The following is a 23757-nucleotide window of genomic DNA, read 5'->3' as shown; positions in this document are numbered from 1 at the left end:
ATCCTTTATTCCTTTAATAACTGACCTTGGACAGGGACAATTAAAACTATTTATGTCCTCTGAAACAGCTTTGCCACAACTGTGGCCTCACAGATGAAGAAAAAAATTGAATCTTATTGTAGTCTAATTTTCACAATCACAAACCTACTAGTCAGTACTTTCCATCGAACCCTCGGTTTCAGTTGTAAACCATTCACTTACAGAGAAGAGGAACAGGTGTAGAGACAGACAGACAGACAGACAGACACAAACGGCGTAAAGGCTCATTGTTAATGCCATCTCTGGGAGTGCTCCTCAGGTGCTCGTAACTAACAAATGAGGCCAGCTGCCCTTCACTCCTGTCTCTCTGAATTAATATCTTCATTTGTTGGCTCATTGACGACATTAATTGTTTTCCGGCCACTTTATCGGTGGACTGCAAATCAACCAAGAGGAAGTAAGTGGTTCGGTGTCACTCTCAGGTCATAGTCTCCCTCTCTCTCCTTCTCAGTTCTCTCATCGTTTCTTTCCTCTGTGCATTCATCCTTCTCAACAATTGATCATGCTGCCCTCTCCCTCTCACCTCTTTTTTTTTCTCACCCTTCTACCAAAGCTGAAAACTAACACTGCAAGTTTCTCCAGACATCCTATATATAGACTGTTCGCCACCTCGGACACTATTAACAGTTTCCCAGGAAGCTTGAGCAAGTTTCAGTATGAAAACACTCCACCTCATTTTGCATACTAATTTGAAATCAAAATGAAATTAAAAGTAAGTCATACATTCTGTTTTATAGATATACAGTACATGAATAAAAAATAAACAAATCATCATATTTCATCTTATTATGTCTAAGCATTTTGAACCTCCTAAACTTCAGTTTAGATTTAATGTTTGCAAGACATAAGTCTGGAAACAAAGTACACTCTGTTTGTGCTCTGGAACATCATTACTCTTTTTTAAGGACAAAATAAGCAACTCTTTTTAGAAACTCTCTTGTTAACAGTCTGCTAACCTCTAAACAGCACTTACCAGTGCACAATTAAAATTGAAGCGATGTTGAGGGAAGTTGGGATTTTTGTTGTTATTTTACAGTAACTCCAGTGATTAGCAGTAAAGCATGAAACTAGCATATACTGATACAATGCACACATTGGATGTCTTTTTATTTTATTTTATTATTTGTTATAAAAGAATCTGCCAAATGAATAAATGATAAAGGTGAAGCTGGTTGACCACGGCATACAAAACAACATATGCTGGCGTTTTTGCACATGGCCTGTATGAAGTTTTTAGTCATTCATGTCACATCCCTTAAAGAGAGATTATGAATTTTCCTTTCATAGTTTGGGTTTAGACATTTACTGAACATCTGTTCAAATTTGAGTAAGTTCATATGGGGTTTTGCTGTTAAACTGAGCACAGAAATGTTGGCAAAAGAGACTGGGAAATGAAAAAGTAGCGTGTGACCAAAGTAGTGTGTATATATGAATACATCAGTGTTAGTACAACTTTGAACAGGACCTCGTATGTGATGCAAAATCCAAAGACGTGTACCAACCTCTTCACACCTTTCAAAGATCTCCAAGTCATTTTTCGTCTACTCGCTTGCCTGGTAGAAACCATTCTGTCCTTTGTCACAAAGAAAAACGCAAGAGCTGGCAGAATAATGCACCTGGAAAATCCATTAGGACTTCATCTGCACCAGAAAGGCACAGCGAGCAGAAAGCAATGGATCATTCATAAGGAAAGTCATGCTGCTTGTCTGGCTTTTAAATTTCCAGCAAATGTCCATGTACGAGTTTATTGTGAGACCATATGAGTTTGTATCTGTGCGTCACACCTCATGCATGTTCAGAAAGTATTGAGGCTTTTGTTTGTTTGGTTTTTACTTCTGTTAGTTACTTTGAATCAGGTGGAGTAACCGCTTTGAAGGAACTTTCACAGTACTACTGTAGCAACTGGAAACCATATTTTGTTTCTAATTTTATTCTATCTATCATGATTTAAGATTCCATCCATCTATATCTATCATTCTGTCTATCATTTCATCCACCATCCATCCATCCATCTGTCATGCTTTAAGGTTCCATCCATCTATAGGTACCATTCTATCTATCATTCCATCTATAATTTCATCCATACATCCATCCATCAGCATTTAAGGTTCCATCCATCCTTCTATTCATGCACCAATCAATCAATCAATCAATCAATCAATCAATCAATCAATCAATCAATCAATCAATCAATCAATCAATCAATCATTCAATCAATCAATCAATCAATCAATAAATCTTTCTATATATATCTATCTATCTCATCATAATTTAAGGTTCGTTCCTTCTATCCATCCATCCATTGTCATTTAAGGTTCCTTCCATCTATTCATCTATTTGAATCATTATAAAGTGTCCATGAGCTTATGAAAGTAATAACAGCAGGGTTTTAGCCTTATTTATTTATTTTTGTTTTTGCTTATGCTTTTTGAATCTTACTTATGCAATGTATACAGTTACCTCTCATCAAAATGACCTTTTAACCTTTCGGATAAAACACCTCCGGCAGACAGATGATGCTCTGCTGTTGTTATGCATGTCTCGCAGTGTCATGCAGTTCTACACCTTGAGGTAATTACTGTCTGAATTCATGGTGGCAATGTGTGAGTGCATATTGTGTATGTCTTTAAAGGTACAGGGCAAGGTGAGGGATAGACATGACCTTCAGCTGTGACAGTTGTTTGAGAATATTTGTGCATGTGTGTAGTTGTTGGACTAAAGCTGTCCACAAACTCAAAATGACACAGCACCAGTCTGATTTTTATTGGTTCTTCCCTCTAATCTGCCACCAAGGTCGGGGATCTTAAAACTGGTGCTTAATTCCACTTGCGTAATCTTAATAGCTGACACAGCCGTGAACCTGCTGCATTCCTCATGCATTTGTTATTCATTATGGATCATCACACTCAAGTCCTTGACTTTACTCATTGGCCTCGCGTTTCATAATCGGTGTTGTAGAAGAGCCTGGCAGGGTTGGTGAGTGGTGGAATGGACCACGTTACGTCATTCTGAGACCGAGCTGATCGATTGCAGTACATGATGCAAGCAGAAGTGTTTTTTTGCAACGTCATTAGATGCTTATTTGTCTGGGGCATTTATCATTCAGACTAGAGAAGGCTCATCAGGCATGCAGCAGAACGTTCCTCTGTAATTTCCCGCCAGACACTGTGATCACAACAGGCTCTTTGGAGACTCACTGTGGTGGCGCGTTTCTTTTTTAGGTCAGTGGTCATGTTGTAGAAAATAGAAAATATACTATGTGGATTTATCTGGTTGGTGTGATGACTAAGGCCTTCACACAGATGCATACTTGTGTTAGTGTATGTATATGTTGTTGTTGTTTTTTAGGATTTGGTCTATGTATATAAGGGTTATTTTTATTAAATTAAACTATTAAATTTTAAACTATTATATTTCTGTTAATAAAATATAGCTGAAAGATAATAAAATAAATATTAGAGTATTTCTTTTTTGTATTTGCAACTAATTGAAATAAGTTGAGGTTGAGGCACTAAAATTAACTGGAAATAAATAAAAACTAAAAGTGAAATAATAATAAATTAAAACGAATATAAAATAGTTATAATATTGATGATGATGATGATTATGACAAAACACATGTAACACAATTAGCAAAAATGTAAATAAAATGAAAACATTTAGGTGAAAAACGTAAAATGTAAATTAGAAAGGTTATCTTTGTAACTACCTGAATTAAGTTTACATTGAAGCATTAAAATTAACTGGATTTAAATACAACTAACAACGAACAAAAACTAAGAGTATAATGTAAATAAATAAATAATCCTAAATAGTTTATGCTATGCTATGCTATATTATTTTGTGCAGTGCAATGCAATGCTTTTGTGGTACAAAATTTATGGTTGTTGTTCCGCTGTAGTGTAAAATGTACACAAAAGAAGCATTTTCCCTTAAGCAGCTGCTTTTGTCAATTTCATTAACTCCTCTTTGGGTTTTCAAAGACATGAATAACTCTAAAGAGACCAATGGACCGGGACTTAGTATCGCACAGGCAAACCTTTGAGCGGTCACAGTTTACTTTGCTTTTATGAGTTGTATGGGGTGAATTTATACAAAAAAATAATAATAATAATAATAATAAAATGATCATATTATATTAATATACCAGTGTGAAAAGAAAAACAAAACCTGGCCTTTACCTTCTGTGGCTAAATGGCTTTATTTTTTCAGATTGCATGAGACAGGCAGTTGTGCTTAGACACATTCTTCTTAACAAAAATATTTTTTTGACATTTGCTGCAGTGCCCCATCTTCTCAGCTTTTAACAGGTTTTTTCTGATCATTGCTCACAAATGATTTTCCATGATTCATCCTTAAAGCTGTTTTTAAGGTCATACGGATGGCACTAAATGGTGATTTACCTTCCCATTAAATATGGATGTGAGTTGCACATGTTTGATGATGTTTCTCCATAACTATGTGCTATATGAAGTACATCAGAATGTGTGATATCCTCCATCAGAATAGAGTGTGATTTTCTCATTTATTAACACCAGGGCTATTCTCAGGACCTGCTCATTATCAAGTGGGACTACACTCATGTTATAGGGCAGCGCATGGTTCAAAAGGGTTATAACATTTATTATTATTATTATTATTATTTTATTATTATTATTATTATTATTTGTATATTAAGTATAAAAGCTATTGAGTAAATATAAAAACTGAAGAGAAATATTAATTTATTATTATTATTATTATTATTATTATTATTTATTTATTTATTTATTTATTTATTTATTTATTTATTTTATTTTTTTTATTATTAGTTTGAACTAAAAACTATATCAATATCTGGACAGGTTTCGTGTTGTTTTATTTTTTATTTTATCCTACTATTTGTATATTATTAACTACTAATAACAATTATAATTATTATTATATCCATAATCCGGATTAGTTAACTAAAACTGAAACTAAAATTAAAACCAATAAAACTTAAAAACTTTTTTTTCTAAAATGATAAAAAATTCTCCAAATGTGAATAAAAACAATAATAGTATCTCAATCATAGTAAAGTAACACAGTTCAGTCACATCATCATCATCATCATCATCATTATTATTATTATTATTATTATTATTTATTTATTTGCATGCTGAGTTATAGAAAGAAATAAATTCATATTCTAAAACCTTTTCCCAATTTCCTCAATAGTGCTCAAGATTAATTTCGTTGCACAGCATTTTTTGACATTTCATGTCTAAATTCTATGCGCACTGTCCTACAAAGGGCAGCAAACAAGCAATAGTACAAACATATGACAACAGTCTTTCCTCTCACACTCTTTTCATCACTGTTGTTCATTTGCAAAGTTCTCTGTGGGAAATGAAGATGTCTGATCCTACTGACAAGCCTAGAAAGTTCTCCGCCGCTCATGGCATTTTGAGTGGGAGGAGATCACACATTTATGGAAGTGTGTAATAGAATGATGGGGTCATTGGAGCTGTCAATCACTCGCACATTGATGGACTGACTGGTTGAGAGAGCCGTCACTCAGCATGCTGTCCGTTAATGACATCGTCACTCAGGTGGACAGAGTAACTTAAAGGGGCGGGGCAGAGGAGAAGATGGACAGGCCACTTAATAGAGGTCTCAGTAAAATTGGCTGCTTTGGTAGAGCAGCTGGGCCTGGAGACAGACAGAGAGAGACAGTGTATGTTGATTATGTCCAGAAGAGAAGATGAACCTGCATACACGTCCATACACTTTCATTACCTTAGATTGTCTTTTTGCTGTCCTTCTTAGATGTTTTTTATATTATTTCTGTCAGTCATTTAGATTTAGGGATGCCAGTCCCTTCCCTTTACACTCAATAAATATGAATATAAATAAAAACTAAATAAATATGTGAAACCACCCAGTATTGACCTGTTGTTGATGAATGCCACTGATTTAGACATGTGCTGTTGTTAGGTCTTGTTTCTATCATCTTCGACTTTGAGAAAAGGTTAAGTCCTTTTTTGTCTGGTAAGAATCTGGAAACTGTCATGCATGCAATTGTAACGTCTCGACTAGTCTATTGTAACTCTTTGTACATTGGTGCATCACAGACTTGACACACACTTATAGTTCAAAATGGTGCAGCCTGGCTCCCCAGATGGAAAAGTAAAAGTGATCACATTACACAGGTTCTGATATTGCTTCAGTGGTTACCAGTCAAATACAGAATTGATTTCAGTTCTTGATTTATTTTTAATCTTTGCCGAACCAGGCACCACAGTACCTATCTGAACTACTGCATCTGCTTTCTCAGTCTAGATCACTTAGATCTACGGACTATGATTTACTATATGTTCCTAGAACCAGACTTAAAAACAGGGGTGATAGCACATTTGCGTTCATTGGTCCTAAGTTATGAAATAGCCTAATCAGATCCGCCCAAACCTTCTCAACTTTTAAATCTGCCCTGAAAACTTACTTTGTTTTTCATTTTCTTTTGTGACTGTGGAGGGCATTTGAGTAAAGTAAAGTCATTGTCATGTATAAGAAATCAGTCTCAGATGATTTAAGCTTTGTGACATGGTGCATTATCCTGCTGGAAGTCGCCATCACAAGATGAGCACACTGTTGTCATAAAGGGATGGACATGGTCAGCATCAATACTCAGGTAGGCTGTGGTGTTTAAACTATGCTCAATTGGTACCAAGGTCCCCAACGTGTGCCAATAAACTCTTCCCACACCATCACACCTCCACCACCAGCCTGAACCATTAAGACATGGCAGGATGGGTCCATGCCTTCATGTTCTTTACACCAAATTCTGACCCTACCATCTGAATGTTACAGCAGAAACCAAGACTCATCAGACCAGGCAACATTTTTCCAATCTTCTATTGTCCAATTTTAGTGAGCCTGTGTGAATTGTAGCCTCTGTTTCCTGTTCTTAGCTGACAGGAGCAGCACCCGGGTGGTCTTCTGCTGCTGTAGCCCATCTGCTTCAGGGTTCGACATGTTGTCTGTTCAGAGATGGTGTTCTGCATACCTTGGTTGTAACAAGTGGTTATTTGAGTTACTTTTGCCTTTCTATCATCTCCGCCCATTCTCCTCTGACAACAACAAAGCATTTTCTTCCACACAGCTGTTGCTCACTGGATATTTTCTCTTTTTTGGACCATTCTTCTGTAAACCCTAGAGATGGTTGTGCGTGAAAATCCCTGTAGATCAGCAGTTTTTGAAATACTCAGACCAGCCCGCCTGGCATAAACAGCCATTCCATGTTCAAAGTCACTTTAATGCCCTTTCTTCCCAATTCTGATGCTCATTTGAACTTCAGCAAGTCTTCTTCACCACATTTAGACGTCTATATATATATATATGCACTTTATTAGGTACACGTATGTATAAATGTGTGTGATTTGACTCCTAGCTGTTTAATTTATAGTTTAAATTATCTTTTATATATATATATATATATATATATATATATATATATATATATATATATATATATATATATATATATATATATATATATCATTTTTATGTTATATAGCAGATACAGACCAGTTTAATAAATAAAACCTGTGTACAGATATGCAGAATGTTGGATGCTACTAATATAATATTTATTTTCAATTTAGAGAATTGATTGATTGTAATCTTAATGTCTTAATGCAAACAAACTAGACCCAAGTTGTGATGCAACAGGTCTGCATTGAGTCTTACCTGTTACTCACTATCTGATGGATTCTGCCGGAAGGAACCATTAACTCCGCAAGTGTATTGGCAGCTGCTGGGCAATTGGGCAAGGAGCTGGCATATGAAGCAGAGTTGAGGGCCAAACATGATTCTGATCTCTGACTGATCTCTATTCAGTAGTAGAGGCAGCTACCTGAAGCTATAGTCAGACTAGACAGAGGTCTGCATGTAGAGGCCATGTTGGCTTGGATTGCACAGTATGTTTGGTTTGGATTCACACTGGTAGTGGGAAACTCCTCTTGGTCTCATCAGTGTGCTGTAATGTTGTCAATAATGGTTCTGATATAAGCCAAAATCAATCGAAGGCAATCGTTTCTCTTAGCCCTCGTGTTTTCTTTTCTGTACACAAACCACACACAGTTTAATAGGAAATGGTTTCTTCATTAGAAGCTCATTAAAGGTGAATTAAAGATTAGTCTGGCCTGACTGTTCAAGGTCTTTATGTATCATCTTCCATAAAGACCCATCGGAACAGAACCCTCCAGTCATCACAAACCCAACATTGCATAACAGCTGTATGCTTATAGCACTAAACAATATATTTTAACGATTAAATTAAAAGTCACTGAAGAAAAGCCCTTTCTGAAGTGCTGTATGATGTATGTTAAGAAAGCTTGTTTCCACCATGGAAAAAGAATATAAAAAAGGTAGATGCATGCATGTAAACTCAAAACTTTACCTTGGATTTTTTTTTTTTTTTTTGCAGATGCTATTCTGATCCTCAAGTGTAACCTCTTTTAAGTCAAAAGTCAATCCAGTGACCCAAGGATGAAAAATTATTCGTCCATAGTAGAAATGAAACGGCGTGGGTTAAAAAAGGTGGTTGTCCTGGCATGGTGTGAAGTAGACTCTTGACCTATGGCAGTGACAATGTGAAAAATAGCCATAACATTCAACTGTGAGGGTAGTTTCTGAGTGCATTGACTTAATGAGCTCTAAAGACACACTAGTTCAGGGCTCACAGATTACGGCTTTGTTAAAGTCTATGCATTTGTAATTATGCACCTAGTGCTGTCTGGTTTTAGCAGTAGAGAAAGTGCTCAATTACTCCCACATTACCCTTAAAGACATGTAGAGAATCATAAACAAATAAATTCATAACTGTAATGAAAGAAAGGAATAGAAATTGACCATTGTTTGTCCTTTCCAAATAGGTAGAATAGTAGAATTAGTAGATATAATAGTAGAATAATATTAAGTCCATTAGAAGTACTGTCATCATTATAGTTCTGATCATGCTCATCAGGGAAAGTTGTAGCCTAGTGGTTGGAGAGTTTGACTCCTAACCCTTCCCGAATCTCGGGCCAGCAATATCATGACTTAGGTGCCCTTGAGCAAGACACCGAACCCCCAACTGTTCCCGGGCGCCGCAGCATAAATGGCTGCCCACTGCTCTGTGTGTGTGTTCACAGTGTGTGTGCACTTTGGATGGGTTAAATGCAGTGCATGAATTCTGATTATGGGTCACCATACTTGGCTGAATGTCACGTCACGTCACATTACATGTTCATCTGCTCTTAAATGAAAATAGGAGAACGCCAAGAGTGCTTGGATAATAGTGTCCCGCATTCATCTCCACTGTGCTGGCAAAGTTCCCATGATCCTCCTTTCACCCTGCCAGGGCGGAAGCAATTAGGACAATTATACCTGAGTGATTGTTTCTGTTCTTTGTCTAATAGTAGCAAATTGAGAAGTTCCTCAGATTAAAGAACTTACTGAGATATGAACACACACACACAATCTAAATGGGGACTAAATTTGTGTGACATTTCCAGTCAAGCTGTAATTTTAACAAATTATGCAATACTGTATAAGTGTGAAAATATCATTTGTATTTATTTTGGATATATACATTGAAATTATAGTTTTATTCCTGAAATGTTTAAACTGTCACAGATTCTTCAAACACATTTTTTTTGGAATCTTGTTTGCATAAAGTTAAACTTCCGAGACCCCACAATCCTCCGCATGAGCCTGTTGCTCAGCTCCCATAGACAATGAATTAGAAACGGCCACAGACCTCTGCTCATTCCACACCAGTGGACACGTACTGTTAAACTGCAGAGGTGGAGAGTGGTCGGGTCAGGCCCCCTGGGGCCCCAGAGTGCTGGAAAATTAAGTCAGTGTCCTTCACTTTTAATAATACATGGTCTGTTTACCAGCTTTTGTGTCTGTGATGTTTGTGATAATATCCATGGAGATCTTTTAGCTAAACAGGCAATAGTTCAGATTGTTGACTCAGATAGTTTGCCTTTGCATATCCATATTCAAAGCTAAATTAAAACAGCATCTCACCCGCTGAGCTGAAGTGATGCGGTGTAATTGCACCTGTCATGAAACAGTTGTCTGTAATCTGACAATCCATCTTAAATCTGTCTTCGGACTATTCTGGGTGTGTTTGTGTTGTAAGCCCATAGAAAATGCATTCTTCATTACTGTAATATGTTTCTGCAGGCTTTATAGAGACATATCTCTTGCTCCATATGCGATGAAACCGTTTCCGTCCCTGCCGACACTCTCTTGAAGATGCCACCGCCATACCGTCTGCTGTATTATGGGATTAGATTTGCTTTCCATAATCATAATGCCATAATTTGCTTAGTGCAGCCAGTCCACTGGAGAGATTTTATTCCAGCTAGCTACTGTGGGGAAATTAAAGCAGTTCGCCCACACACACTGATGCACACAGACAGACAGAGTCACTGTGTTATCAGCCTTTGTGAAGTCAGTGTTTTTCTAGAGAGGGAGCAAGAGTGTGTGGGTCTGGAAAAGTTCAATCAAGCCATCTGGACTGTGATTCATTTTCAAGACATTACCTAGTTCGATCCTAGACTTTCTCATGACAATCTATTACAAGGTTCAGTTGTTTTGACTGAATCCTTACAGGCATTCTCCTAAGACCTGGATGAAGTACAGATGTTACAGAGTTAGAAAGAGTGTGTGAGTCTGTGTGTCTGTCAATGCTTCACAATTTCATGTACAGTGCAGGTGTTCTTGTAATTTTCAACTCAAACATGACACAAACATGCACATATTTGATCAAAAACAGTAAAACACTGTAATTTTGTGAAATATTGTTAGAATAAAAATATCAGTTTTCTATTTGAATATTTTTAAATGTGAGATTTCCAAGACACTGAAGCCTGGAATCAAAATAAAGAATTATCAGTATGAATTCCAATAACAATTACTGGTTGTTTCTGTTTTATTTCTCCTACAGAATTTTGGCAGAAACATCGGAGATACTTAAATAATGGAGAGTTCAATTAAATTGTCTGTCCAATGAAAGAGCAACCCACTGAGCAATAAAACTTAGCTCTAATTGTGCAGACGTGAATGCTGGCCTTGTACTGAATGTCTGTCTGGGAAGAGGTTAGAGACTGTCATGGTGCCACATGCGTACTGGCTAAATAAAGACAAACAGTACTTCAGCAATGACTCTGCCCCGGTGACATGGTGGTTGAAGATGTGTGGGGAACTGGGTCGGAGATGAAGTCTGTAAAAATATAGTGTTGCTTGTTATTGTTCATTTTAGTGTGTTTAGTTTTATATAGTATTTTACCTTTTGCATGCTTTAGGTGTACAGTATTTGTTTCCATGTCCAACTGACTTCATCCACCTGTCATTCCCTGCTTCTTTCTGTGTGTGTGTGTGTGTGTGTGTGTGTGTGTGTGTGTGTGTGTGAACTTTATCCTCAGGCTCCACAGACTATATGAAATATATATATATATATATATATATATATATATATATATATATATATATATATATATATATATATATATATATATATATATATATATATATATATATATATATATATATATATATGTATGTGAATAGAAGACAGACAGCAGGGACGACACTGAGGGAAATGCCTGAAGTGCAGAAGTCTGTCTTCCTTCTCTGAATTCGTCTGCAGTAGAGTGCTGTAGAAATCATGAGGCTGTTTTTTTTTTTTTTTTTTTTTTTTTTTTTTTTTTTTTTATGTAGGCCATGTTGGGATTAAAATTATATTCCAGTGAGATGCTGGGAGCAAGATATTTACATATGAATGTATTTCATTTGTTTTTGTTTAGAATAGAGTTATAGCTTTTGGAGCAGGCCCAAGTTTGTTTGATGGAGGTATGGTTTTACAGGTCATGTGATTTTGGCAGAGACATAGACAAAGTGTTGCATATGTTTTTAGCATTAACTTCTTTGACATCAATGTTAAAGTAAACTGTTTCCATAGCTCTGTGATTAAGGGTCGATGTAATGCAGATATTTACAGCTGCTTATAAAAGTTTTGGGTCAGTACGATTTTTTCTTTTCATGTTTTTGACAGAAGTCTCTTATGCCTACAATGTCTGCACATATTTGATTTAAAAAAAATACAACAACAAAACATACTTACCCAAAATGTTTGAATGTTATTGTAAATAATACATTTAACAGCAAATGAGAAGCACACAAAATTGCTTTATCATTATTATTATTTTTATTAATTTCTGTATTTTTACATTTTAAATTCTGTTTTATCTTTTACAATTTAACCAATGCATTTTAATAATTTAATATTTATTAAAAAAAAATAAAACACAAGTTGTTTATTATCAGTTGACAAGGCTTGTTGATAGATTTCTAAAAAGACAAAATATAGAGTTAATATATCTGCAAAGCATACATGGTTATCAGCTGTTGATATTTATCTCAAAATGGAGAAACTAGTACAAATACTCCAATAACACAGTAAAACTGGAGCAGTTACCTTGTTACAGTAATAAACGGCTGCTATTTGTACTCATGGTTCAGGTCCAAAAATACCATGTGCAAGGAAACCAATGAACTTGGGTTTAGGCAAGGAGACATCCTTAGATTCTAGGTTTCATGATTTTGCGTTTTCATTGTTTTATGATGTACCTGCTTTATTGCATGCACATTTGCATGTTTGTATTATTGTGCGTGTATGTGTGTTTGTAAGCAGGTCACACCTCGGTTCTCTTTAATGAGTCTGACGCATAATCGCTCATTATGAGAGAAAGCGAGTTAGACTTTTAATAGAAACCACATTGCTCGGGTTTAATTATGGATGTTAACCCCTGGGCAGAGCATATGCGCATATGTGTGTGTGAGATACTCGTTAATAAGTTAAGAAGTGTAATTCTCCACATAATGCTTGTGGAGATATTGGTGCCTTTTGTGACACCAGCCACCAGGCCTCTTATGACCTGTCACCAAATCAACTACCGCGGCCCCCTGAGAAACCCCGTCTGACCCCTTTCGTTCTGTACACTCACGATAACAAGCACAGGAGAAGCAAAGGCACCGTAATTGCATTGTATCTCCTGAGAGCGTCTCGAACCCCTCTGAAAGGCTTTTTCAAAACAATTTCTAGAATTTACAGCTTTTGACTGTTTACATCTAACGCCAGCGCCCTTTAAGGCAGTTTTTCTCTCAAGACTTGCAGTGGTAATCTGACTGCTTTTTTTTCAAAGGCCTCTTTCCACCCACTGTCTCTTTCGTATCTGTCAGTGAAGATATGGGTCCCATAAGCCCCTTTACAATTTACACAATTTGGTCCCAAAGTACTTGTTACTGGTTTGCTCATGTAAGGTTACAGAAGGGCATTATCCCATCTTTTCTGCCATTTACTGCATCAGTAATAGAGACTGTGATATCTCTGCTCCGTTCGGCCCCTTGGAGGCCCATCAGAGTGTTTGTTAGCTCCATTGATGGATCATTAAGGCTTTTAGTCGGCCAGATCATTTGTTCTCTAATGAGAGGGAGAAACGCAAGCCCTGATACTCATCGATGATCAATGTCTTCTGCCTGTTTTAACTGTATTGCTCGTTCTCAGTCTCTCTCTCTTTCTGGCTGTCTGCATCTTTATCTCTCTATCAGAGATAAAAGTGGGGTTCGAAACGCTTGGGAACAATTAGCCTCGCCCGTCTAATCAAATCTCTCATGCGCGAATCCTTCCAACTCATTTTCATAAGACTTTGTGAATATCCCAAACCATGCATCACATTAATGCCCCTCCTCCTCCTCGTCTAGCCTGTGTCTTCCTCTGGCTTCTGCATCTTTAACGCTTTTTTAGGCTATTTAAGACTTTGCAGTAGTCGAATCCTAATTTGCATGCTATCCATCCTAAATAGCATGCACGATTAGGATCAATGTGTCCTGAGTCGTAGTACATGTGAAATAATAGGCCTGTCTCAAAATGCATAGATGCTGGAATGTTTCCAATGGATTTTCGAAAGTATGCACACTATTTTGTCTAATCGGTATACGCTTTTTGGGATAATATGGCTATCGTGGCCCATTTAGTATTGCAGGAAGACAAGAAGAAGTGTATGACTATTCTCAAAACATTTTTTTAGTAAATGTATGAACGTTAAAGTTAAAAGGGCACCTTTTTATGCTCATAACAAAGATTTATGCATGAAGAAATGTGCGGTATTTTTTATGTAATATGTTTAGTTGGGGTGGGCATCAATTCGCATCGCCTGATCAGATTTCAGTTATTTTTCGGTGTATTTCAGGTACAATGTCCATTGTTAGTAAGAAGTTAATTCTCGGCTATTGCTGTACATGAGAAGGGATGTTATATATATTTTAAATTATTCCATCAATTCCTCTTCCAACCAAGAGTTGTTCATTAACCATTGGTTTCTTTGTATGTTTTTGATTCAATAAAAATATAATCTAATATTTAAGAACTTTACATCTGTATATATCCATTCATACATATCTACTCAACAGTGAAGACCGTAATGGAAATATGCAAAATCTGTATTAATTTCTCTATTGCTTTTGTTCTCAATAGAGGAGCTAAAACTTGGATTAGTGAAACTAGAGCGATACCACAAACCGTCTGCCTAATAGATCATTCTGACAGTTTAATTTTAATGTTTGATTATCATTCAATCTTATAATTGTATTATCCAACCGTCCAATTAATTTGGTCTATATTTACACCCATGATTAGGATCAGAATCGAAATTGTAGTCACTGGCTCTGCGTGTTGGAGTAGTATCTGTTGGAGTAGCTCTCCTGATATTCATCCTACAGGAATGGGATATCAGCTCCATCTGCTCCCAGCATCTTTCCATTGGAAGAACAGATTCTTAGATGTGAATGAGTGCCGTGCACTTTAACTGACCGGACATGACTATATGCTGTGTGTTACAAAATGACCTTACATATAGAGACATGACTAGAATTAATAAGGGTTTTTTTTTTGTTGTTGTTTTTTTTTGTTTTTTACTTCACACAAGACAACAGGGCATGTTTAAAATTCAATATGCAAATGAGGGTGTGATACAGCAAGAGCCTATGAACATTAGCTGGTCATGTTTACCTGGTGCAGAACAAATAAACAGTTCCCTCTTCCTTACATTCTCCCTCTTTCTTTGTGTCTTTCTGCAGATGATGTTCCTCCATACTTTAAAACAGAGCCGGTACCGAGTCAGTTGCACTTGGAAAGGAACCGGTTGGTTCTAACTTGTATGGCCGAGGGGAGCTGGCCATTGGAGTTTAAATGGATCCACAACGACACAGAGATCACGCGCTTCTCGCTGGAGTACAGGTCAGTGTGTGTTTTCATGTGTGTAAAAATAATTGATTTGCTTCACTTATTAACAATGAAGCATAACTGTTAGTTTATCTAAAGTCGTTTTTGCTTATTATTATGGTTGAACTGAATCATCAAAGGCCAGTAGCAAATACATTAATTGATAAAATTAACATATTTAATTATTACAGGTGTGCGTCATATTTAGAATTTGCATTTCACAGTTTTAATTCATTTTGATAAATACTATATAATTTTTATGCAAGTAGGATGAATTAATTAATTAATTAACTAATTAATCTGACTTCTGGTATGAACAGAAAAAGTTTTATTTTATTTTATTTTATTCACAAAATCTAGTGCCTCTTCTTGTTATGCCTGAGTGGTACACCAGGTCATAAATCAGACACATCTAGAGGTCACTATTATTGATCAGGACTAAGACTTTCTACTTTAATACAAAATAAACCCGGCTGAAACTCAGTTTTTGGATGGTACAGACTTGTGTTTGAATGGGATGTCTCCTGTGTCACAGGGTTCCCCCCATGACATGTGAAGGCTTGTGAAAGTGGCAAGGTCAGCAAAAGCCGAATGGTAATTTGGCAACGGATGCTCATCTGTGCAAATAGAAAGAGTGATGAATTGTCATTTAAAAGCATCCCAGCTCTCACAATGACCTTTCCTTTCCCAGTCCCCTGACACATAAGTGTGTGTGTGTGTGTGCTTCTCACGTACGCAAAGGAGACTTTCCCAAATGAGCTCAATCAATTGTTGTCTGGCAGTAGTGTTGTTCTCTAATGCCAGCTCAGCTGACTCTGCTACTGTGGCGCTAATGACAACAGCCTGCCTGGGCATCTGATCGGCTGAATTTAAATGGGACTATGTCATTTTTCAATGTTCAAATTATTTCACCTACTCCATCTTAAAATAAAAGGCAATTACGCCTTTCATAGATTGAGTTTAGTTTAGCATTTTATTTTTATTTTTTTAAAGCAGTCTGACCTGCCTGAAACAACCACTGTGTGTTTGGCGGTCAGTGAAAGTAGATTTGCTTTCGTCTAATTTTAAATTTAAAAAGTAAACTAAAATGCACAGCCTTTTTTATTAATGTCTTGCAGATATGTTTTAAGGCCATCCTCAGTTTTTTCGTTCTTTTATCATTTGGTACTTTTCACCAGTTTGCACTCTGTGGTTTCTATTTCTTGTGCTGAAATCTCAGTAAACAAGTTCCTATCACGGCTGACTCTCAGACCATATTTTCACATTAACGGGGACAATTTCACACTGGATCTGCACAACTTAACGAGAGTTCAGTGCAGTAATTTGCCTTGTCTGCAGGATGGCAGCGACAAGTTCCCACTGAGTGTTCTCATAAAAATTCAGTTAAAGATCCTATAAAATACTGCTATATGCATGCATTCTCATTGGCACTGTTTAGATTTTCACTCCATTTACACATCTACCTGTAGAGATACATGCCAACACAATATTTACACACTTTTAGAAGGAATTTTGGGAAAATAGTGTATGCTAAGGAAAGAGATAAGCAAAAAATAAATTAAAAAAATGTGATGTAACAGTTCAAATTTCTTATAGCTTGGTTCTTTTCACAGATCTGTTGTCACCATTTTTTTTTGGGGGGGGGGGGGGGGGGGGGTTCTACAAATACTTGGTACATTGTATTTTCGGGGTGTATATTTAGGAAATTTGAGGCTAATACCAATAAATAAATCAATACTCTGTAGAGCCAATGCCATTAATTATGTTATTTATAAAATAAAGCAGCCTTTACAGACATTAAACCACTCAAAAAGTTACATTTGCTGAAAAATTTACTCACCCTTAGGCTATCCAAGATATAGATATGTTTGTTTCTTTATCAGACTAGATTTGGAGAAATGTACCTTACAATGTACCTTATACTCAACTTCCAAAAGTGCATTCATCTTTGCCATGTCACATCCATTTAGTTGACTGTTGCTATGTGCTGTGTTAACAAAAACATAAATGGCATTAATAAAAACCCTAACACTGACAACCTACGCAATATCGCATTCATAATTGAATGTGATTCATCTAATGAACGCGATATAGCCTTGCTTGAAAAGTGATCTACGGCTCTGTGTATAAAATGCATCTGAATAATTTCCATCTAAAAGTACGTGATGGAGATTTACCGGTACTATTAAACACAGAACCAGCTTTACTGACGAAATACGCATGACAATCATATTTAATTTATCATGCAGCCTGTAGATGTCGATGAGGAAAACTAGAATGCCAATAATTAAAGCACTGCCATTACTATCTAGTGCGTGGAATGGTGCGTTGTGATTGGATGAGCAGATATATCAAATTCTGTTAAAAAGGGAGGATGGCATTTGTTACTGTTTGTAAAAAAAATGGAGAAAACATGACCAGATAACCCTGCGATTATCGCATATCGCATACTGACCAGATACAATACTCATTTTTAAAAATGGTGTTTATTGCGTTTTGGAACCAAACTCTTCATTTGTATTTCTATGAACTGTTCTTTTAAAGTATAGGTCTCTCTTTGCTTCTTATATAAGCAAATATCATTTTCTAATTCCAACATCCGTGCCATTAGTATCACCACAACAGCATGTACCACTGTTGTTTGGTAATTTAAAGGCTGTGCAATTCATCAACTATATGCTCTGATTATTCTATAGGCAGCAGATGTTATCAGTGCTTCCCGTAACAGCACCCGCAGGCTGAGCCAATGTTGCGTTTCACTCCCAACAAATTGAATCACCTGCAGCGTAGGTCTGTACAATAAGACCTGCTTGCTTCCGTTCATTCTTCTTGCCTGAATCCATGTGATGTCAAAGACGGCACTGGAGCAGATGAAGCATTCTGTTTTCTTCTGTATTCATGTAAACATTAGCGTGGTCTGTTGTGATGCCTTCTGGATATGTGTGACCCGATACCAACACACTTACTGAGAAGAGATTTAAGTCCAGACGAGGCTAATGGATTCTCTTCTGCACCTGAAATATGAGACTTCCAACCAGTGCTATGTGTGTGTGTGTGCATGCTGTTATATCTGTGTATGCATGAGTGCATCCATAATCTAGTTTTCAGAAACCTCCCAATGGAATTGTTGCAGTCTGACCTTACAGACATTGTTGAATATGTTCATAAGCATGCAGCTCGTGCCAGGGTTGTGTACCATTCAGAACTCTGTTGAGAATGGGTTTTAAAATTCAACAGCTCAATTTGGATAGAATTTTAATACAGATACAGAATTATAATAAAGTGCCTGCCACCACTTTCTAAATGTAATACTATATTGAAAAACACTATATTCAATGTTTATTGCTAAATATGCATATAATATATTTAACATTGTGTAATACTGGGCAACACTAGTAAAATGACGCTACCCTCTCGTGACTATGTGCTGTGCTCACATGCTCTTATAATAAGAACGTTGTAGGAGTAAATCTTATTTGGAATATATTTGTTGCATGGAACTTAATAAAAATAACATATTCATATTTTATATTAATATATCTTCTGTTCAATTTTATTATTTTACTTTCGTTAAAAGAATGGCATTTTAATTGGCTTGTTTTTTTTTCATTCATTATCATTAAAATTACTGAATTAAATTGAAAAGTCTTACAATATTATTCAATATAATTTAAGAAAATATTAATAAATATTAAAAAGCATTTTTGTCAGTGTCAGTGTATCCAAAATTTCGGTTTCAGTCCAGAATTTTTTTTCTTATTATTATTATCTAAATGTCTCAAGGCCACGGTATCATTCTGTTGTTTTTGCTCATTTCTGATATTGACAATTATGTGTGTGTGTGTGTGTGTGTGTAAAGATTATATAATAAATAGTAAATAATTATTATGAATTATTTTCCTATTGTGTCTTATAAACTGAAACCTGACATATAAAAAATAAAATCCCAAAATAATGAGTAATATTCAATGTTTAAAATAATTTATAAAATAGATAAATGTAAAAATCTTTGTAAGTGTATAATAATATGATTAAAAATATATATATTACTTATAATATGTTTTATAAAATGAAACTTAAATTATTAGATATAATGAAATATTTTAATTTAATTTGCATTAGCTATACAGACCATTGTAGGAAATCAGAGATGTATGACTAAATAATGCAGCCTTCATTGTAAATGATTATTGAAATTGAACCATGGTGAGAGTGAGAGTACTCAAATTATAAACAATTTGAGCTTTAGTTAAAGCTGTATATATTCAAGCCTTTTCAGTATTTCCCTACATATCGATGTGCAGTTCTTGGACCTCTCCAGGGGTCTTACAACATAATTGATTCCCTGATGTAAATGTCTTTAATTAAAAAAAAAGTCCACATAGTGTTGTATAAGCATGTTTGTGAGCATAAATAACATTCTTTAAACTTTATTTATAAAGCATTTTCAACACCACGACTGGAATCAAAATAATGTACAGAGAAAGTTTAGAGAAAAATATATATAATATATATATGTGTGTGTGTGTGTGTGTGTGTGAGCCAGTAGACAGGCTATTGAACCACAGTGTCAATGCACAAGTTCTTTTCATAAAAACTTTTTCTTTTTCTATCTTTGAGGAGTTGCTAAATAGCTTCTGTGAATAGGTTAAAGTCACAGTGAGGCAGACCACCACTTTATCCAACAGCCACGGGTTGCCAAGGCAACATCAGCACAGACGGGTGTCTGTTTGTCAGCCGGCTCAGTCAGGGGCGTTTGAACTTCATCTGCTACTTTTTTCCTCCCGTGTTTTCTTGCTCTATCTCGCTCCTTTCTCTTCTCCGTTAACGGAAGTCTAATTAAAGGGACCTGACATTGCGCTCCATTGGCTGGAACATCAATCAATCAATGTCTGAAGCCTCAGCCCCTACTGACTCTCTTAACCTGCTGCACAAGCTCACAGCTCTTTAAAGGTTAATTATATTCATTAGAGAAAGAAGGAACGGGGGGAAGGAAGATAGAGAGGACGTCACCCTGAATATATGCCACTTGTGATGAGATTTTTCTCGTCAAAAGAAACTCTGCAAGGTTAAACGCTGAGTCACAGCACCACCTGTTAGAATATGTCCACTTATAGCTGATAGTGCCCTGGGAAGTGAACAGTGTTCGGCCCTTTAAAGTGAGATCTTAGTTCTGTAGTTTGAAAAAGAGAAAAAGTGTGTATATACACAGACACATACATTATTATGAATGAATATAATAAACAAATGTATATATTAATAAGAAAAAAAAAATATGCTACACTGCTTTACTGTTCCTAATATATATATATATATATATATATATATATATATATATATATATATATATATATATATATATATATATATATATATATATATATATATATATATATATATATACAATATAAATTAAGCCTTTTTTATTAATTAAAAAGAGAAGAACAAATATTCATTACATTAATTTTTTATTTTTACTTTATGCCCTGTAAAACATACCAAATTAATTATAATTAAGAAACATGCAAATCATAAAAAAGTGTCAGTAAATGCATTTATAATGTTACAAAAACTAATTATATTTCAAATAAATAAAAAGAAGATACCGGGTAATGAATCATTCTTGAGCACCAAACAACAATGATTTCTGAAGGATCGTATGACACAGACTGTGATAATGGCTGCTGACAATTCATCTATGCCATCACAGAAATAAATTACTTTTAAAAAATATGTCAAAACACAAAACGGCTATTTTAAATTGAAACAATATTTACAAATATAACTGTTTTTACTATATTTTTGATTAAATTAATGCAGCCTTAGTGAGCATAAGTGAGACATCTTTCAGAAACATTAAAGAAATCTTACCGACGCCAAAACCTTTGAATGTTAATGTGTGTATATAATCAGAACACAGTCTTCTCTCGTTATCTAGAGATCAGATGCAGTTGAGCTGCAGCTTGCAGGGGTGACGGCAGCCAAATATTTCGGGGCATGTGTCTTCGTCTTGCTATCAAACTAAAAAGTATACCTCCCACCAGCCCCCCAAACTTCCTAATTAGTCCATTAGCGCTAATATACTTCACACAAGAAGTAATTTACCATGCCTGGCAGGATCTGTAACACGCTAACCTCATATCTTTATAAAGCTAATATCTTTTGATACTTCATTATAGTCTGTTAATAACAGCTCGCCTCAACTCTTGACTTCTAACAAGACGCCCGTCATTTAAGCCCTATATCAGTCTGTTTCACCACTGCAGGCATCTTCCTCCGCACCCACACAGCTGGTCTCGGGTTAAACTACAGGTCTGGAGTCAGTGTGGGAGCAGATAATAGCCATTAGCTGCTCTTCTAGAAATCTCAGACTTTTATATGGCACTTGTTTTTGGTCAAATATGTGATGCTCATTTTTCTGTCTGGATCTATGGATTTATTCAAAAGTACCTTTATTTAAAAGTGCCTTTAATTCAGACATTTGCCTTTTGAATTAAGCATTTTTGGTATTTGGTATGTTTTAAAGGACATCAGGTAAAAATCTAAGGATGGTAAGGAAGAAAAACTCATGAAAAAACTGATAAGGCTGAAATTGATATTATACTTTTAATAGAATTTCATAAAGCATGATCAGTGAAGCAGTTGTGTTAATATTCGTAATATTGAAAAAGAGATAATAAAACCCCCAGTTTTTGGGAGTCAAAATATTTATTGAAATATTTATTTTCTATATAAATATATATATATATTTATTTATATTTATATTTATTTATATTTATATTTATATTTATATATATATATATATATATATATATATATATATATATATATATATATATATATTATTTATTTATTTTTATTTTTTATAATAACATAAAATATATTTATAATTATAAAATATATTATACATCAATTATCATTTCAAAGCAGTTTCAATTATTGTTTTTGTATTCACTGGCTCTTCTTTTCTTTTCGTCTGTGGCCAAGCTACAAGTGAAGCTTCTGTTTAATCCATTCCTAATTTTTACCAAAAAACAGTTTTTAAAGACATCAAGTCAGTACTTGCCATTCCATTTTTATTCCATATTCCTGCCATATTTACTGTAGCTTTGCAGTTTCTTCCATTTATTGTTATATTTGGTCTGTCTCCCCGCTTAAAATGTCTCCGGTGTACATTTGTTGTGCTGCATAAATCAGAGAGTAGCATGGAGAAAAAATACTGTACAATGGAAATTAATTTGTTTATTTAACTCTTATGGTACAAAATGCCACTACTGTATATTGAAAGTAAAAAGCTATTACAGACAGCAGTAGTTTGAGTGACAGATAATATTGATGCCTCGACTGAATAGCTAAAACACTCACTGTACTCTTGTTGTCTTCCTGTGTGCATGAGTTTCTTTCTCCATTTCTCTATCATCCTGGTCTTTTTTGTTGACTTTTTCTTGTTTCTTATTCTTCGCATTATGTTCTCTCTTTGCTCTCGTAATTTTTCTCTCTTTCACTCTCAGTCTCATTCTCTGTGTCTGGACAGGTCTCTTTACTGTCTTTACTCCATTGTTTGTATTGATTGCCGTCTGAGGTCAATGGCCTTTTAAAGCATCTAGATCGAAACGCAGAGTGTCTTCCTCATCTCCCTCTCCCCCTCGCATTCTTTCCCTTTATCCCGCTCATTTCTGTGCAGTTTCATTCTTTTATCTTCCTCCATCATTGATCCATGAGGCTGGAGAGCATTCTGGCCCGGTAATGTGTGGCCCATGGGCCTTCAGGTCATTTTAATTTGAGTTCAGGTCAGTCGGGCTGAGAGAAAATGTGGTTTGACTGAATTAAGATGGTCTGGAAGATGATGATCTGATTTCATCCACTTCACAATAAGAGGTCAATTAAAGTTTTAGCTGGTGTATACGAAAGAGAAAAGCTGCACACTAGCATTCACATTCATTTCAACAGCAGCGTGAGATTTGAAATGTGCTATTTTGAACTATTTAAGCCAATCACATAACCACATAGAAATATACAATTTCATAACTACTCTTCAAAAGTTTGGTGTTTTGTTTTCATATTTTTCTAAAGAACTTTTAAAATTAGTAAATAGTACAGTAAAATTTATAACAATTATTTAAAATTCAATTTATTCCTGTGATGACAAAGCTGAAACTTCAATAGCTACTGTAAAACTCCAGACTAAAACCATTAGACATTTTGAAGATTATTTGATGAAAGTTCATGTTTTTTTTTTTATTATTTTTTTTTTTTTTTTTTTTTTTTTTTTACATATGTAAAGAATGTTCACTTTTGATCAATTTTACCTGTGCTTGTTGAATAACAGTATTAATTTCTTTAAAAAAAAAGTTTACTGTAATTCAAGATTTGAATGGTAGTGTTTTCTTCTTTTTCTTCTTTTTTCTGAATCCTTTATA

At 35.3% G+C, this 23757-nt stretch overlaps 1 protein-coding gene across 4 annotated transcripts in view; it reads left to right on the top strand.

Moving 5' to 3' along the window:
* Positions 1–23757, top strand: part of LOC128025454 (protein sidekick-2-like) — a 239762-nt gene that overhangs the window by 157879 nt on the left and 58126 nt on the right. For all 4 annotated transcript variants that reach the window (XM_052611852.1, XM_052611850.1, XM_052611851.1 and 1 more), the window contains exon 2: positions 15193–15352. In XM_052611852.1, coding sequence (XP_052467812.1) covers positions 15193–15352 — 160 coding nt within the window. The remainder of the gene's footprint in view (positions 1–15192; positions 15353–23757) is intronic.

The sequence above is a fragment of the Carassius gibelio genome, chromosome A12, assembly GCF_023724105.1.
Source record: "Carassius gibelio isolate Cgi1373 ecotype wild population from Czech Republic chromosome A12, carGib1.2-hapl.c, whole genome shotgun sequence".
Classification (NCBI taxonomy): domain Eukaryota; kingdom Metazoa; phylum Chordata; class Actinopteri; order Cypriniformes; family Cyprinidae; genus Carassius; species Carassius gibelio.
Note: the sequence above shows the minus strand (reverse complement) of the source record. Positions and strands in the feature narration are given on the sequence as shown.